Source organism: Brassica napus, chromosome C9 (assembly GCF_020379485.1).
Source record: "Brassica napus cultivar Da-Ae chromosome C9, Da-Ae, whole genome shotgun sequence".
Classification (NCBI taxonomy): Eukaryota; Viridiplantae; Streptophyta; class Magnoliopsida; order Brassicales; family Brassicaceae; genus Brassica; species Brassica napus.
Genome location: NC_063452.1, coordinates 4,550,500 through 4,566,965, shown reverse-complemented (window position 1 = coordinate 4,566,965; position 16,466 = coordinate 4,550,500). Strand labels below are relative to the sequence as shown.

Below are 16,466 nucleotides of genomic sequence, written 5' to 3'. Positions count from 1 at the left end.
GAATCTAATCCAAAATAAGACAAAGTAAGAAGTTGCTTTAGAAAAGTCTGTGTGCGCTGTCGATTCCGTATTTGCATCTAAACCCTAAAATTATCAACCCTCCATAAGAGCAAACAAAGCAAGGAATATTTGAAGTTTTTATTTGCGTTGAAATGAATGGAAAAGAATGTGAAGTTTATTTTTCATCAGAATATCATGTTTATAATAAGATCACATATCTAAACCTATAGATGGAAGGTTATAATTATGATAAAAGGCCCTTATATATATGATGAAATAAACTTTTCTTAATATCAAGAAAAATCATTTATCACCATATAAATGCGCACCAAATATCATGTACTGATCAGTGTGGTCACTGGTCACACACACACACACACCAAAAAAAGAAGACAATGCGTGATGTTAAAATGGTCCTAAGTTGACATATATTCGTAAAAAAATTGCAAGCTTTTAACGATTGATGTCTAAAATTTCAAATTTCACAAAAAGATGATTTGATATAAATATTAATTATGGACAATTTGGGGTTTATGTCCACTATATATTGGTATATAGGTTTGACAAGACAACGTGCGATATAATATATGCGCTCTTGAGATGTTGACTTAACATAAGGTATGAGAAGAGAAAAAGATCCAGAGTTTTGATCTAAGAGGGCAAACATATATCGTACTAAGGAGAGAGCCAAAGTTATGTTAATAACGATTCAGAGAATGCAAATATGTTTACGTACTACCCACCCATTTAGATGTTTAGGGCTCATCAACACCCAAATGTGGTCCATTTCTTTTTGTTCATGTGGTCCAGTTTTGGTATATACTATATAGTTTATAATACTTTTACATACATTTGACTTGAGCGAGTATTTGTCTATGCCAATCCTAAATTTCCGATCTCAAGGCGGTACCATTTGCAGATTAATATTATTTTTGCTAAAGACGTTTTGCAGAAATAGTAATTGTTTCTGATCAAACAATAAAATACCAACGATGAAAGGAGCTAAAAAGCAAAATTTAAGTCTGCAAGTAACGTAAAAATAATTAAAGTGATTCCTTGGATCAGTTATAAATTCTTACATATTTTGATATTCATTCAGTTATCAATCACATTGGATCCATTATGGTGTGCATATATATATCACGAAGAAGTCAGACATATACTAGTCACGGGACCGACATGAATGTTGGTTTGTTACATTCTTATCGGAACACGTTCCCTATTCAATAACCACACAAAAAAACAGTTGAATCATCGGACAAAATTATATGTTGATATGATAAATCTAGTGTTTGATAAAGGAAAAAAAAAAGATAAAGAAGATAACTTAAGTGTTCCATGTTATTCATTCGGAAATTACTGTAGCGACCTAACTATTTACAGGAGTAAAAACGGTAAATAGTAGGGAGACTTTTCCTACACTGGGAGTATCATACGTCTCAAGATTCTCTTAATTCCCATATATAGTCTACTTTTCGGCTTAAAGAGAAATTGTAAATATATCAATTGAATTATTTATAGTACACATGTATATTGATCAAAAAGATCGAAGCTAGCCTAAAGAAAAATTAATTCCATATTTTCGTTTAATTATGTTTTAACTTCTGCTGGTTTACTTCAACCTAGGTTCCATTTTTGTAACTTACCAAGAGAAAATCGACATTCTGATCTAACATAAGATAAACTCCATATTATAATATGAAAGAAGATACCTTTAAATTAAGGATAAAACCTAGAATTCAAAATCTTAATTAATTTTCTGGTAATATTAAAATTTGTTTTACATTTTTGGTTTTTATGAATATAATATGCATAAGATAGTACTTGATAATTTTAGGAAAAAAGTACTTGATAAAATATTTTTACGTCGTGTTCAACATTTTTATACTTTTACTGGGGAAACACGTAACGAGTTAAGGATCCTTTTTTCCTTTTAATACCCATTAACATTTGAGTTCTTGATATGTTTTTTCTTAACCTTAAAAAAAAAAGCAATGGCAAGAAAAAGACCGTACGGTACGGAAACAACGTTAGCCAAAGGGGAGGCACAAAACTAACGAACAAGTTATTATTACTACAGAAGTAAACAACCTATGAAAACTCGACAATACATCATATGGCTTATTTACCAAACAGCCCTTAACTTTGTCCCCACCCTGGTCTTTTCCTCTCTCTATGTGGCTTTTCTCTCTATATCCCCAAATATCATCGTCTATGTGACATCAACATACAGTATTTATACCACATCACTTATGTCACTATTCACACGCTTGCGCCACTGTAAACTCACGCGAAACCCAACAAAAGTCCACAAAAAAAAATAAAAACTATAACAATATTTAATTTAACACAAAAGATACCCAGAGAGACATAGGAAAGAAAGAGAGATATATACTTTGGTCATTTCAGGGTTGTCATTTCTCTCTCATGTTCTTGAAGATTAAGGAGAGAGAAAAGATAGAGAGATGGGAAGGGGTAGGGTTCAGCTGAAGAGGATAGAGAACAAGATCAATAGGCAAGTTACTTTCTCAAAGAGAAGGTCTGGTTTGCTCAAGAAAGCTCATGAGATCTCTGTTCTCTGCGATGCTGAGGTTGCTCTCGTTGTCTTCTCTTCCAAAGACAAACTCTTCGAATATTCCACTGACTCTAGGTAATTATTATCTATTGGTTTCATTCGTAAACCATATATTATATTATATATTCACATCGATCTTATTATCCATCTGCTTTCTTGATTTTTTAGTAAGATTTGTTTCATAAGCGAATGTCTCAATCTAGATCTAAATCTTGTCCCTTTGTGTTGCATATCTACTGTAGATTTGTTTTTTCCCTAAGAAGTGGCTCGAGAAATTAGGGTTTTTTGGGGATTTTACGTACGGACGCATGAAAAAGCTGTTTATGTATAGAAAATAGCATGAAATTATGATACTTAGTACACAGACTCACGATTTGATTGCCTCTTTTGATGTATGCAAGGACGTGCACACAGACACGTACGATAATATATGAATATAACGTGTATAATAGTTAATCAATAACATACATTTGAAAGCAAAAGAAAGGTTGATTTGAAACAATGGAATAAGCATTTACAAGGATATGCTATAATCCATTGGATAATAACATATATGTAAGTTCGTACTGATATAAATGCATTTTTGAGTCTGTACATATATCTTTTTGAGTTAAAGTGTACATATATTTGTTTGTACGATCATATACATATATATCATACCGTTTGCTTAGATAACCGAGTCAGATAATTGAGATTGAATTTGTACGCATATTTCCTATGATGACTCGTGGACTCACCAAAGCCAGGTTTTATATACATTTTTGTGTTATATGCTAACTTTTAGCGATCCTTTGTCAGCATACCAAACAATGTAATTAAGCTCTTGGCTAACACTTTGTGACAAATTAATGTTACACATTACAACGCGTTTGAAATCTAATCTGATATACATGGATCAAATTAATGAAGTATATTTTGATTGTTTTTTTCTCTGAAATATAGCATGGAAAGGATACTTGAGCGATATGATCGCTATTTATATTCAGACAAACAACTTGTTGGCCGAGACATTTCACAAAGTGTAAGTTTTAAGCTTTGTTTCTTCTAGATGTTTATGTACTCATAAGTCTTGCTCAGTTATGTATATTTTGTAGTAACTAGTTTCTATCATATATATCAATTAATGTTGTAGGAAAATTGGGTTCTAGAGCATGCTAAGCTCAAGGCAAGAGTTGAGGTACTTGAAAAGAATAAAAGGTATATTATAAATACATATGTAGTGCCATATCGTCTTCAAGTGCATTATGTCAAATTAAGATTGTAGATCAATCTGTGCTTTAATCAAATCGCAGTTTAACGTAAACTTATTCAATTTGGTTCCTTAGTCCTAATGGTAAAAAATCGTAACACATTACACATAAGTTAAACTAGACTTGCTATTTGTGTCTTGGATCCTCACAATGTTCATTTTCTGTATGGAAAATTGATGGTAAAACTTGGCGTAATATCAGATAGGTAGCGAGGTAACATAATTACAAGTACACTGGTTACATCAGTAATCACTAATCAGAAAACTGAAATGTGCAGGAATTTTATGGGGGAAGATCTTGATTCCTTGAGCCTAAAGGAGCTTCAAAGCTTGGAGCATCAGCTCGACGCTGCTATCAAGAGCATTAGGTCAAGAAAGGTAATACGAGAACGTTAGTACACATCTACATGTCTATGTAAATATTTAGATCGAAAAGTGAGGTTTTTGGCTATGAGTTTGAGCTGAAATCTGTGATAGTTTTGTTTAATGAATTTGTAATATTTGCAGAACCAAGCTATGTTCGAATCCATATCAGCGCTCCAGAAGAAAGTAAAGTGTCTCAATTAGATACATCATCAAAACAATTTATTTATATATATATAACTTGCTTATTTTATTTGTGTTCCACAAAAAAAAGAATAATAATAAAAATACTTTATTTCATTTAAATGTATCAGGATAAGGCCTTGCAAGATCACAATAATACGCTTCTCAAAAAGGTTAGTTTTTGAATTAAATGGTTATAATTAATTTAAAACGGGACTAAAGGTTGAAAATGAAATAATTTACAATAATATATTATATCAGTATCTCACCAAATTTTACATCTAAAGATTATTTTAACTATATTACTATAGCATAAGAATATATATATATATATGAACATATGTCTCTAAAATATTAATTTACTAAATAATTCTCTACAAGTTTTATAAAAATATCAGCAATAGAAGTGGTTAATTTGTATTTATTTATTAGTAGTGTTTTTAATACCCTTTTAGCAATACAAAGTGATTATTTATTTATTATTAATATTTCTAATAAATACCAATGTTGAAAACATAGATATAAAGGCACTAACAGTACAATCGTTTGTACTTTTTGATACAGCCAACTAAACACCGATTAGTTGCAAAACTATGGGGGTGATTGGTAGTTGATAGGTGGTATCCACGTCCCTATTTATTTTTAAAGCATTAAATTTAAAGCAATCAAGCTTTATTTTTTTTTTCTGAAACCACGGTTCTTGAAATAACCTACAGCTGTACAAGTGCTCTACAGAGCCAAATATCCAAAGCAATTGTTTAGTACTTTGCATAAAATTCTACAGCAATAAAATCTAAAGCTACAGTCATTACCAATCGGACCCTATATTATACAGTTTGGTACATTAATTGATCTAATATTTAGAACCTTGATAAACATACAAATATCTATTGCTTTTGCTAACTTTTGGGTATTATATTCAACTATACGCAACTATACTTGTAAACTTCAGAGTGGTTATGTTTTTACTGTATAGAACATATAATACTAATATATAATACTAATTATATATATATAGTAAGTAAATATGAAACAAAACATGCAATTCGTACATCTGTAGTATTAACAACGACTAAAACTATAATAATGATAGATTAAGGAGAAGGAAAAGGAGAAGAACACGGGTCAGCAAGAAGGACAATTAATCCAATGCTCCAACAATTCTTCAGTTCTTCAGCCCCAGTACTGCGTAACCTCCTCCAGGTTTCCTCTCTCTCCCTCTCAGTAGCATTCTAAATTACATTTAGATTATGATTAATACATCTCTAGCTATGGAAGATTCTGATTCATAATTATTTAATGGGCAGAGATGGCCTTGTGGAGAGAGTTGGGGGAGAGAACGGAGGTGCATCGTCGTTGATTGGACCAAACTCTCTTCTTCCAGCTTGGATGCTACGTCCTGCTACCAATGAGTAAAATTACCTAAGTATGATATTAATGTTCAATAATTTCATAATGTATCAGCTTTTTTGGTGACTTGACTCTTTATTAATACTGATATATATATATTTGTAATGACGGAATTACAATGTCAAGAACGTACGTACGCTATTACTAGATTCACTGTGTCTTAAGAACGAATATTCATATCGTTGTGATGATTTCTGATGAGTGATGTATTGATACTTCTCCTTTTACTGTGGCATAAATTCGTGAAAGCAAATTATCAATTTTATATTGTTCGTAAATGTTCTCAATAGGTTTATGAATTTACAAAGTCTTATATCCAAAATTTCTCAACTCTGCTTTCATTGTAATTTGTAAATCAACTCGTTATGGTGCTTTTACCAAAAAAAAAAGAAGAAAAGTCGTTATGGTGCCCTTTAAAGTTGTCACCGCATGGTACAGCGTGTCACAGATGATTATCATGATTCTTGAGAGAAAGGAAAAGGTTGTACAAATAAATATAGAAAACAACCAAACTTTAGCATATATTACAATTTACAAATAACCGATTGTTATTTGGTATTTAGAAAAACATTAATTTTTATTTTGGGATTTCTCCGATAAAGTTATCAAAAGAAGCATTGGTGACAACTGTGGTTGTAGATTCTTACAATCAAAACCCATAATTTTCCAAGTTAAAACCTAAAATATATATTTTTATTTTTCTTCAACAAATTATTTTATTCTATAATTTATATATTTTGCTTTGTTAATGTTTCAGTTGAACTAACAAAACTAACTACAAAGCATATTAGTTTGAGTTTCAATTTTTTTTAAAAGACTCGGTTTTCAAAAAAAAAAGAATCAATGTTCATTTATGCCACCTAAAGGCAAACCTAAGGAAGATAAGTCTTATAGACCACATTTTCAGAATTGTATGGAGGAAAAGACTATTGACTCTTTAAGATCCGACAATTGACTTAGAATAAAATATTCAATAAGTCTTTGGTGTTGTCTGCCTTGAAGTAGTCGTTGACGCAGTTGCTAAAGCAGACGTCGTAGTGAGTGGTGAAGACCATGAGGAGTCAAGATGCTGAGCTGGAGTCGTGTAGACTTAGAGAGCAAAGAAGTATATTGGAGATATGGAAAGAGGAATAAACTTGAGGAGCAAGTTTATGACTTAAAGAAAGAGGAATAAGTGAATTCCAAGAAAAGGAAAGTTGCACTTATTGATATGGAAGATGTCCATACATGTTGCCTTGGAGACTAGGGTTTCGGGAACATGGAGAATAACTATAAGATAGCTATGGGGTCGTCTGTATAGAGACAGAGACACGGAGGCTGATCTTATAGAGAGAGAGAAGCTCTTGGAGGTGTTCTTGGGTCGTACTGAAGCAGTGGCTGAAGTACTTGACGGAGAAGAGACATAAGCGGGTAGCTTAGGAATCTTTCAGTAGCGTGTGTTAGGGTGTTAACACTAGACGTGTAAAAGCTGAATAAGCAAGTCTTGTAAAGATTGTTTAAAGGAGATTCTAATAAAAGCATTGGTGTTTGCTTGTGTATTTGTCTCTTGATTTATCTTCTGCATTACCTATTGTTGTGTCATCTTGCACTTACAAGTGGTATCAGAGCGGGGCACCTAAGTTACCGGTGTTATCCTGAAGGTGAAGATGGACACGATTATTTCTGTGCAGAAGGCGGTCGTGTTGAATGCGGACAATATGGTCATTGGAAGGCTCGCATGAAGCAGATGATTCGAGGAATCAATGAAGATGTGTGGACAGCTGTGGAGATTGGTTAGGAGGAGCCTACCATAGTCACAGGAGGTGAGAAGAAGCCTAAACCAAAAGAGGATTGGTCAGAGGCAGAACACAATGCATCAAAATTTAATGCAAATGCGTTGTCGGTGATTTTTGGAGCTGTTGAAGCAGAGCAGTTTCAACTGATTCAGGAGAGTACTTCGGCTATAGAGGCGTGGGGATCCTGTTGAATTCGTTTGAAGGAGATGAAAGTGTCAAGAGGACACATCTAGATCATCTTTGGTCGCAGTTTGAGAATCTCAGGTGGTCTGATAATAATTATGTGGCGAGCTTTAGTGCCAAACTCAGTGGTATGGCGCATGAAGCATTTGTACTTGGGAAGAATTACAAGGAGAAGAAGCTGGTAAAGAAGTTACTACGTTGTCTTCCAACAAAATTTGAAGCGCACAAGGTGGTCTTGCAGATGCCTACAAACACGGATGAGCTCAAGTTTGACAAACTTGTGGGTATGTTAAAGGCACAAGAGATGGAGAAAGACAGTAGTTCAGTCTCTACGTCAGGTGGTGCATCAAGGAGTATAGCTCTTGCTGCTGACAAAGATGGAGATAGATCTCCGAATGTTGAAGATGCCATGGGGATGTTGGCTAGGAATCTGAGTAAGATGATGAATTCCTTTGGTGGGTGGAATCAGTATGGTCGCCAGGGAGGTGATCGTGGCAATAGCAGAAGAAGAGAACGTCTTAGATGTTATGAGTGTGAAGGTGTTGGTCATATATGGACTGTCTGTCCTGTAGCACAACAGAGAGAACTTAAGTGTTTTGAGTGCAGAGGTGTTGGACACACACGGCGTGAATGTCCAAACTCAAAGAAGGAGAAAGGAGTTCCATTGCAGTCGTCTGATGATTCAGAGTCTGAAGAAGATGGAAAGGTGATAAAGAACCTTGTTGCATTTGGTGCACGCAAGGAGAGATCTATTAAGTCCTCTGATTCAGATCTCAGCACATATGATGAGGAGTATCATGTGCTGCTTAACAAGTGGTTGAGGGTCAAGGATCAGAATCTGAGATTGGAGGATATGGCTCAGAAGCAGAACGAGTTGCTTGAAGAACTTCGCGAAGAACTTGCGGCTGTGAATGAGAAGAATGAGTCTTTTGAGCAGGAAAATAACAAGCTGAGGAAAGTTGATATTGGTGAACAAGAGAGAGCAAGGATGCTGGAACGTGATTTGGCTGATAATCACAAACAGATCAGGATGCTCAACAGTGGATCCAAGGAGTTGGATAAGATACTCTCGATGGGTCAACCAGCCAAGGCGAATTGGAGACTAGGATATCGAGGAGCTGAGAGTACTAAGGAAGTACAACAGAAGGGGTTGCCACGTTTCGTACATGGGAGCACATCAAAAAGTGGAGCCAAAGGAGCTTGTCAGGAAGTACGTCGGGACGTACGACAGGGAGTAAGGCAGGAAGTTCTACAGCGTGTAGCTGTGAGTAACAAGCCGAAAGTAGTACATCAGTGCAACAACATGAAGGTCAGACAGGAGGTTCTGAAGCATGGTTGTGCAACTGGTACAAGGAAGGAGACTGATCGGTGCATCAGCAACTGTGTCAGACCAAGAAAAAAGCAACATCGGATGTGCTGTTGGTTCTGTGGGAAGGTTGGACACAAGAAGGTGGAGTGTTTTGCTCGTGAGAAGAGCAGAAACATGGCCAAAAAGGTGAACAAGACGTTCACTAAACCCAAGAGGGTTGAAGAGGTGTCCTTAGCCAAGAGTGGCTTACTTGATGAGATCAAAGATGAGACATCAGAAGACGGATGCAGCTCTGTTAGGAGTGATCTTCAGGAAGATCAAGAAGCATCAAGTGTGGAGTCAGGACACGGAGGTGTCTGTGACACAAAGGGGAAGGAGATCGAAGTGCATCAGGAAGTGATGCGAGATGATCTTCAGGGGTGTGATAGTGAAATCACTCCAAAACAGTAGCAACGAGTGCAGAGTGCACTCGGTGTGGATGAGGAGGGGCTCATGGTCAAGGAGACAACACATGAAGGTAGCCAGGTCCTCAACAGAAGTGGGTCGAGAGGTAGCTCGACAGGTGCGTCAGATCGTGATGCAGTACTTGTTATTCCGCTGCAGCAGGGGCTGTGTCATGATTATACATGAAGAAACATACGGTAGGTCTGTAAAGTTTGACATCTAAGCATCTGTTTTAGCTTAGTATGCAATCAAGCAGGGGGAGAATGGTGATATTCTGGTACAGAGGATGCATATCTCATGGGGGAGAAAAGCATGGTGTGGTGCACATCTTGTGGGGGAGAAAAGCACATTTGGTATGAAAGTTTCCAGATGAGGAACGTGGTTGCTGAACCAGAAGAGTGTTGTGCTTGATCGGCACACAAAGCTAAAAGGGGGAGATTGAAGATGTAAGATGTCTGCCCTGAAGTAGTCGCTGACGTAGTTGCTGAAGCAGACGTCGTAGTGAGTGGTGAAGACCATGAGGAGTCAAGATGTTGAGCTGGAGTCGTGTAGACTTGGAGAGAAAGGAGTATCTTGGAGATATGGAAAGAGGAAGAAACTTGAGGAACAAGTTTATGACTTAAAGAAAGAGGAATAAGTGCATTCCAAGAAAAAGAAAGTTGCACTTATTAATATGGAAAATGTCCATACATGTTGCCTTGGAGACTAGGGTTTCGGGAACATGGAGAATAACTATAAGATAGCTATGAGGTCGTCTGTATAGAGACAGAGACACAGAGGCTGATCTTATAGAGAGAGAAGCTCTTGGAGGTGTTCTTGGGTCGTGCTGAAGTAGTGGTTGAAGTACTTGACGGAGAAGAGACATAAGCGGGTAGCTTAGGAATCTTTCAGTAGCGTGTGTTAGGGTGTTAACACTAGACGTGTAAAAGCTGAATAAGCAAGTCTTGTAAAGATTGTTTAAAAGAGATTCTAATAAAAGCATTGGTGTTTACTTGTGTATTTGTCTCTTGATTTATCTTTTGCATTACCTATTGTTGTGTCATCTTGCACTTACAAACAAAACTAACTACAAAGAGTTTCAATTTTTTTTAAAAGACTCAGTTTTCAAAAAAAAAAGAATCAATGTTCATTTTTGCCACCTAAAGGCAAACCCAAGGAAGATAAGTCGTATAGACCACATTTTCAGAATTGTATGGAGGAAAAGACTATTGACTCTTTAAGATCTGACAATTGACTTAGAATAAAATATTCAATAAGTCTTCTTAACCCTTTTTATACGTTCTGTTGTAATGAACTAATCAACTTAAACCTAACTCTATAAGTAAACACACACATAATCTCAACCATCATTCGTTAAGCAAAATGGGATTCCTTACTTGGTCGATAATCCATCTCTTTCTTCTTCTGCAACTACAAACACCTGTCGTTTTGTCTCAAAACATCATCAATGGATCCGTTCTTGTCGGAGAATCCCTCACAGCTTCAGAGTCCCAACAATTCTCTAGCTCATGGAGATACCCTTCCGGTGACTTTGCTTTAGGGTTCCGCAAGATCAGACCAAACAATGGTTTCACTCTCTCAATATGGTTCGACAAGATTCCCGACAAAACCATCGTCTGGCACGCACAAGCGGTCAACACGAACACCGGTTTTGTCCCTGCTGGTTCGAAGGTTACACTAACCGCAGATGGCGGTTTGGTTCTCACTGGCCCTCGAGGTCAACTGCATTGGAGTTCTTCACTTCCTCCGAGTAGTAGCTCTGTTTCTCGAGGGCTCATAACCGACGTCGGAGAGTTCGGTCTGTTCAGCCAAGATTCCACCGTGGCTTTGTGGTCAAGCTTTGATCACCCCACCGACACTCTGTTGCCTACTCAGGTGAGTCTTCTCATTAGTGATTGCAAGAAGGAAAGGGTAGTAGTTTTACCATTATTAGTAAGAGCGTTTGGATTCGGATAGGGGTATTTTGGGTCTTTGAGTATTGGAGAAATAAAACATTGGCTTATGGTCTCCAAATTTTTTTTAATAATTTACATAGGCAAAAATTCCAAATTTATAAAAAAGAATTATTGAAACCTTACTAAATTGTTTATATCCCAAATCTGAGAGCCGGAGCTAACACGAACCAATGCAAAATGAAACTGAACCTAAGCTTTAAATAAACCTAACACATGTTATGTCACGGAGGGGTAGTGGTTTTAGCATTGATTCGTTATTGTACGCATATATATAAACGGATGGATGTTTGGTATGTAGAGTCTAGAGATTGGAAATAATCTGCCATCTCGCCTCACGGAGACAAGTTTTAAGAAAGGAAGATTCAGGCTACATCTATTTGACAACGGCGATCTTCAGCTTCTCGTTCTCAACTCCAAGACTCTAGCTGAAAGAGATGTATACTTTCAGTACTACAAAACCGACACAAAGGAACCTAACCCGGGGACTCGAATAGTTTTCAACCAGTCAGGCCACATGTATGTTCTTCTAAGTGACAACTCCACAAGATTCATTAAAAGCGTTTCCGTGTCTTCTAGAGACGACTATCTCCGTGCCGTTCTACATTTCGATGGCGTTTTTGCTCAATATTCTCATTCCAAAGGGGAAGGAAGTAACGGGTGGGAGTCAGTTTTGGCTGTGCCGGAGAATATATGTCGGATCAGCAAGCCCGATATAGCTGTCGGGAATATGTAGCTTGTGGGTTTAATAGTATATGCAGTTTGGAAGATACAAACAGACCAAAATGTCAGTGTCCAGAGAGGTTCTCATTATTGGATACTAGTGATGAGTATGGTGACTGCAAGGCGGATTTCGAGATGCAGACTTGTGGACCAAGTAATAACAATACTTACGAGCTTATTCGTGTTGACCGCACGAACTGGCCGTACGGGGATTACCAGATGTACAAAGAGTATGATGAGGAAAGGTGTAGACAAGCTTGCCTTGACGATTGTTTCTGTGCTGCTGTTGTTTTTGGAAACGATAGAGTATGTTGGGCCAAGAAGTTTCCATTGTCTTATGGTCAGAGATCTCCTAATGGTGAAAACTATGATTCACGTAATAGTTATACACTCATTAAGGTTTTAAAAGTCGGCGGCGCGGATGCTCCAAGTGCTAAAGATAGAGGGAAAGACAGGGATTGGTTAATCATCGCTTGTTCGGTTTTGCTTGGAACTTCAGCTTTTGTGAATTTCATATTCCTTGCGTTGTACGGAAGGAGTAAGACGGCAAAGAAGAAACCTAACCAAGGTGGAGATATCGGTGTAGCTGCTGCAGTTGAGTTGAATCTGAGAGTCTTTACATACGACGGAGAGCTCTTAGCAGCTACCGGAGATTTCATGGAGGAGCTTGGGAGAGGAGCATTTGGGATTGTTTACAAGGGTTTTTTAAAACTTAGTAATGATTCTGAAGTTACCGTGGCTGTCAAGAAACTAGACCGTGTTGCTCAAGAAAACGAGAAAGAGTTCAAGAATGAGGTTAAAGTGATTGGCCAGATCCACCACAAGAACCTAGTGAGGCTAATTGGCTTCTGCAACGAAGGGCACAGCCGAATGATTGTATACGAGTTCATACCTCACGGGACATTAGCCAATTTTCTCTTCAGGCGTCCGAGACCGAGCTGGGAAGATAGAAGAAGAATATCAATTGGGATTGCTCGTGGAATCTTGTATCTACATGAAGAATGCAGCGAGCAGATCATACATTGTGACATAAAACCGCAAAACATACTCTTAGATGAGTATTACAACCCTCGAATTTCGGATTTCGGTCTAGCAAAGCTTCTAATGATGGACCAAACACATACACTCACGAACATCCGCGGAACGAAAGGGTATGTCGCACCGGAGTGGTTCAGGAACAGTCCCATTACATCCAAAGTAGATGTTTATAGCTACGGAGTAATGCTTTTGGAAACCGTGTGCTGCAAGAAAGCCGTCGATCTTGAGGACAGCGTGATTCTCATTGATTGGGCATACTATTGTTACCAAAATAGGAGGTTGGACGATCTGATCCAAGACGATTTGGATGCCATTGACGATATGGAGATGGTAGAGAGATATGTGAAAATAGGGATATGGTGTATACAAGAAGAGCCAAGAATGAGACCTAACATGAGACATGTTACGCAGATGCTTGATGGTGTGGCTCAAGTTCATGATCCTCCTAACCCTTTTCCTTATAGTACCTTCTCTTCTGGTCCGGTGTCATGTGTTTGAATATATATATATATATATATAGACATTTGTATGTGTAATATTTTTCATTTAGTGCCAATAAATCAAGAGAAGACTTCTCTGACTATTCAAAGTTTGTTTCGTTTACTTTTTAGAAATAATTTTTTTTTTTTTTTAAGAAATTAAAAAGCCCTAAAGTCATCTTATCCCTTGTTCTACGTTTGATTGGTAACAAACATATCACCACACAAACAAACAAACAAACACTCTTATCATCTCTACATCTTCGCTTGAACAAAATGGGTGTTATCTCTTGTTGGATACTCCAAGTTGTTCTTGTTTTACAACTACAAGTACTTGTCGTTTTGTCTCAGAACATCATCAGCGGATCTGTTCCTGTCGGAGAATCTCTGACCGCTTCAGAATCCCAACAATTCTCCAGTTCATGGCTTTCCCCTTCTGGTGACTTTGCTTTTGGCTTCCGCAAGATTCAACCAAACGATGGTTTCACTCTCTCCATATGGTTCGACAAGATTCCTGACAAGAAGATTGTGTGGTATGCACAAACCGTCAACACAACCACCGGTCTTGTCCCTGATGGTTCGAAGGTTACGCTAACCGCAGATCGTGGTCTTGTCCTTACTGACCCTGGAGGTCAGCAACTCTGGAGCTCTTCACTTCCTCAAACTAGGAGCTCTGTTTCTCGCGGGCTAATAACAGACGCCGGAAACTTACGTCTGTTAAGTGAAGATTCAGATGTAGCTTTATGGTCTAGCTTCGCTAACCCCACAGACACTCTGTTACCTACTCAAGTAAGTCTTTATAAAGATATGACATATAGTTTTAATATCTCATAGACCTCAACTGTGACATCAAATTTCTCCTTACTCTTGAGTTTGTTTTACATTGATATTTTGTAAGCATGCCTTAATTCTGTAAATGACTTAAATATCAATACAGAAGTATGATATGCATTTTAAAACTAGGAAGTACCATTTTTAATGGATTCATATAATGAGAAAATTTGTAAATATAACCAGTTCAACATTACAAATTTTCTCCTTCCATTTTTTTTTTCCATGCAGTGATTGGTGTTTGTGTTTAAATTTTGCAAATATTTATAACGAAAATACGAAAAACGTAAAAATAATCTTCTTATAAGTAGAAAATTAATATTTTACTATGTAAACGCAAACATAATCTCAGAGTTAACCTATAAGTTTATGTTATTCTACTTATGTGTTATTTTAAGTATAAACATCACATTTGTACGGATGTATGGTGATGATGATGCAGAGTATTGAAGTTAGAGGGAATCTCTCATCTCGCCTCAAAGAGACTAGCTTCCAGAAAGGAAGATTCAGGCTACGCTTTGACGATGGAGATCTCCAGCTTCTTACTCTCAACAGCGAGACGCTAGCAGAAACAGATGTATACTTTTCGTACTACTCAAGTAACACAAAAGACCCTCATAATCCCGGGAATCGATTGGTTTTCAACGAGACAGGCTACATGTATGTAGTAATGAGAGACAATACAACGAGATTCTATGTCAACAATAAAGATCCAGTACCGTCCAAAGACTTTTATCACCGTGCCGTTTTACATTTCGACGGGGTTTTCGCTCAGTACTACCATCCCAAGAGGCAAGGGGTTAATAATAGTGATAATGGATGGTCTCTGGCTTGGTCTGAACCGGAGAACATATGTGCAAAGACGTTTGGACCGTATCTTGATGCTAATGAGCTTGGGAATCTAGCTTGTGGGTTTAATAATATTTGCATTTTAGGATATAACCATAGGCCAAGATGTGAATGCCCCGAGAGGTTTCTGTTGGTGGATCCTAGTGACGAGTATGGTGATTGTAAACCTGATTTTGAGATGCAAACTTGTGGACGAGAGAGTAACCAAACAGCAGCAGAGGACCAGGATGCAAATCTTTACGAGTTTGTGACTTTGAGGATGACAAATTGGCCGTCAGGGGATTACAAGAGGTACTCAAATTATGATGAAGAAAGGTGTAAAGCAACTTGTCTCAAGGACTGTTTTTGTGGAGCTGTGGTGCTTGGAAGAGATAGGTTATGTTGGAAGAAGAAGTTTCCATTGTCTTATGGCATTAGAGATACGAATGGTGACAGAGATACATTCATTAAGGTTCTTAAACTTGGATCACGATCCTGATATGTTAGAACTTCAGGATATCGTGCCCCTCTCTAATACTAAGGTTAAAAAGTTATATGTTTATCTCTGTTGTGGAAGGCAGAATTTTAAAGAGAAAGCGAATCGAGGTATATCTAGTTTTCGTGTACGAAGCTCACAAAATCAAGAACATCATCATGACAAGTTGATCATAGCTTATTTTGTCTGATTTCTGTTAGTTATAAAAATTGTTATCTCGTAATTACATAACGTAGTTTTGATTTCAAGATTACGTATTAACATTATGGTTTAGTTACAAAATTATAACGATGCGAAATTATAACTCAATTTTATAACTAAACTGGAAATGTGTGAGACACTATTGTAGGATTGTGTGATTTTAATGCGATTTCATAATTTCGGCTTGAAAATGAAAATTTATGATTCTAAAAATAATTAAAAATGAATGAAATCCAAAAGATCGTAATAATAGTATCTTATTGCGGGGAAAATGGGCATTTAATTCCCGAAGTATTTGAAATCGGCAGTTTTAATACTCAAGTATTGCTTGTGCATACTTATTCCCCAACTAATAGTTGACTGCGCAAAATTGGGAACAAAATAGTCATCCGTTAACTGATGAACGGAAAAATAACGGTTTCGTCAA

At 37.1% G+C, this 16,466-nt stretch overlaps 2 protein-coding genes and 1 pseudogene across 3 annotated transcripts; all 3 read left to right on the top strand.

The window, feature by feature from the left end:
• Positions 1-2,359: 2,359 nt before the first annotated feature.
• On the top strand, positions 2,360-6,045 carry LOC106382186 (agamous-like MADS-box protein AGL8). 2 transcript variants are annotated; one of them, NM_001315931.1, is given in 9 exon segments: positions 2,455-2,650; positions 3,518-3,596; positions 3,708-3,772; positions 4,103-4,202; positions 4,332-4,373; positions 4,502-4,543; positions 5,464-5,573; positions 5,678-5,777; positions 5,780-5,856. In NM_001315931.1, coding segments are annotated over 9 exon segments (726 nt in total). In that variant the 5' UTR covers positions 2,455-2,465; the 3' UTR covers positions 5,783-5,856.
• Positions 6,046-10,848: 4,803 nt separating this feature from the next.
• Positions 10,849-13,787, top strand: LOC106382185 (annotated as a pseudogene).
• Positions 13,788-13,877: 90 nt separating this feature from the next.
• LOC106382184 (G-type lectin S-receptor-like serine/threonine-protein kinase RLK1) lies at positions 13,878-16,028 on the top strand. Its single transcript, XM_013822157.3, has 2 exons — positions 13,878-14,472; positions 14,957-16,028. Exons 1-2 carry the CDS (start codon positions 13,960-13,962, stop codon positions 15,839-15,841), a joined length of 1,398 nt encoding a protein of 465 aa, XP_013677611.2. The 5' UTR covers positions 13,878-13,959; the 3' UTR covers positions 15,842-16,028.
• Positions 16,029-16,466: the final 438 nt, after the last annotated feature.

What these genes read in the sequence shown, in the direction of transcription:
- LOC106382184 (XM_013822157.3), top strand. Translation starts at nt 13,960, where the DNA reads ATGGGTGTTATCTCTTGTTGGATACTCCAAGTTGTTCTTGTTTTACAA. An exon ending in ACACTCTGTTACCTACTCAA is followed by an intron (nt 14,473 to 14,956) that starts GTAAGTCTTTAT and finishes ATGATGATGCAG; the next exon opens with AGTATTGAAGTTAGAGGGAA.
- LOC106382186 (XM_048767061.1), top strand. Translation starts at nt 2,466, where the DNA reads ATGGGAAGGGGTAGGGTTCAGCTGAAGAGGATAGAGAACAAGATCAAT. An exon ending in GAATATTCCACTGACTCTAG is followed by an intron (nt 2,651 to 3,517) that starts GTAATTATTATC and finishes TCTGAAATATAG; the next exon opens with CATGGAAAGGATACTTGAGC. An exon ending in GCCGAGACATTTCACAAAGT is followed by an intron (nt 3,597 to 3,707) that starts GTAAGTTTTAAG and finishes TTAATGTTGTAG; the next exon opens with GAAAATTGGGTTCTAGAGCA.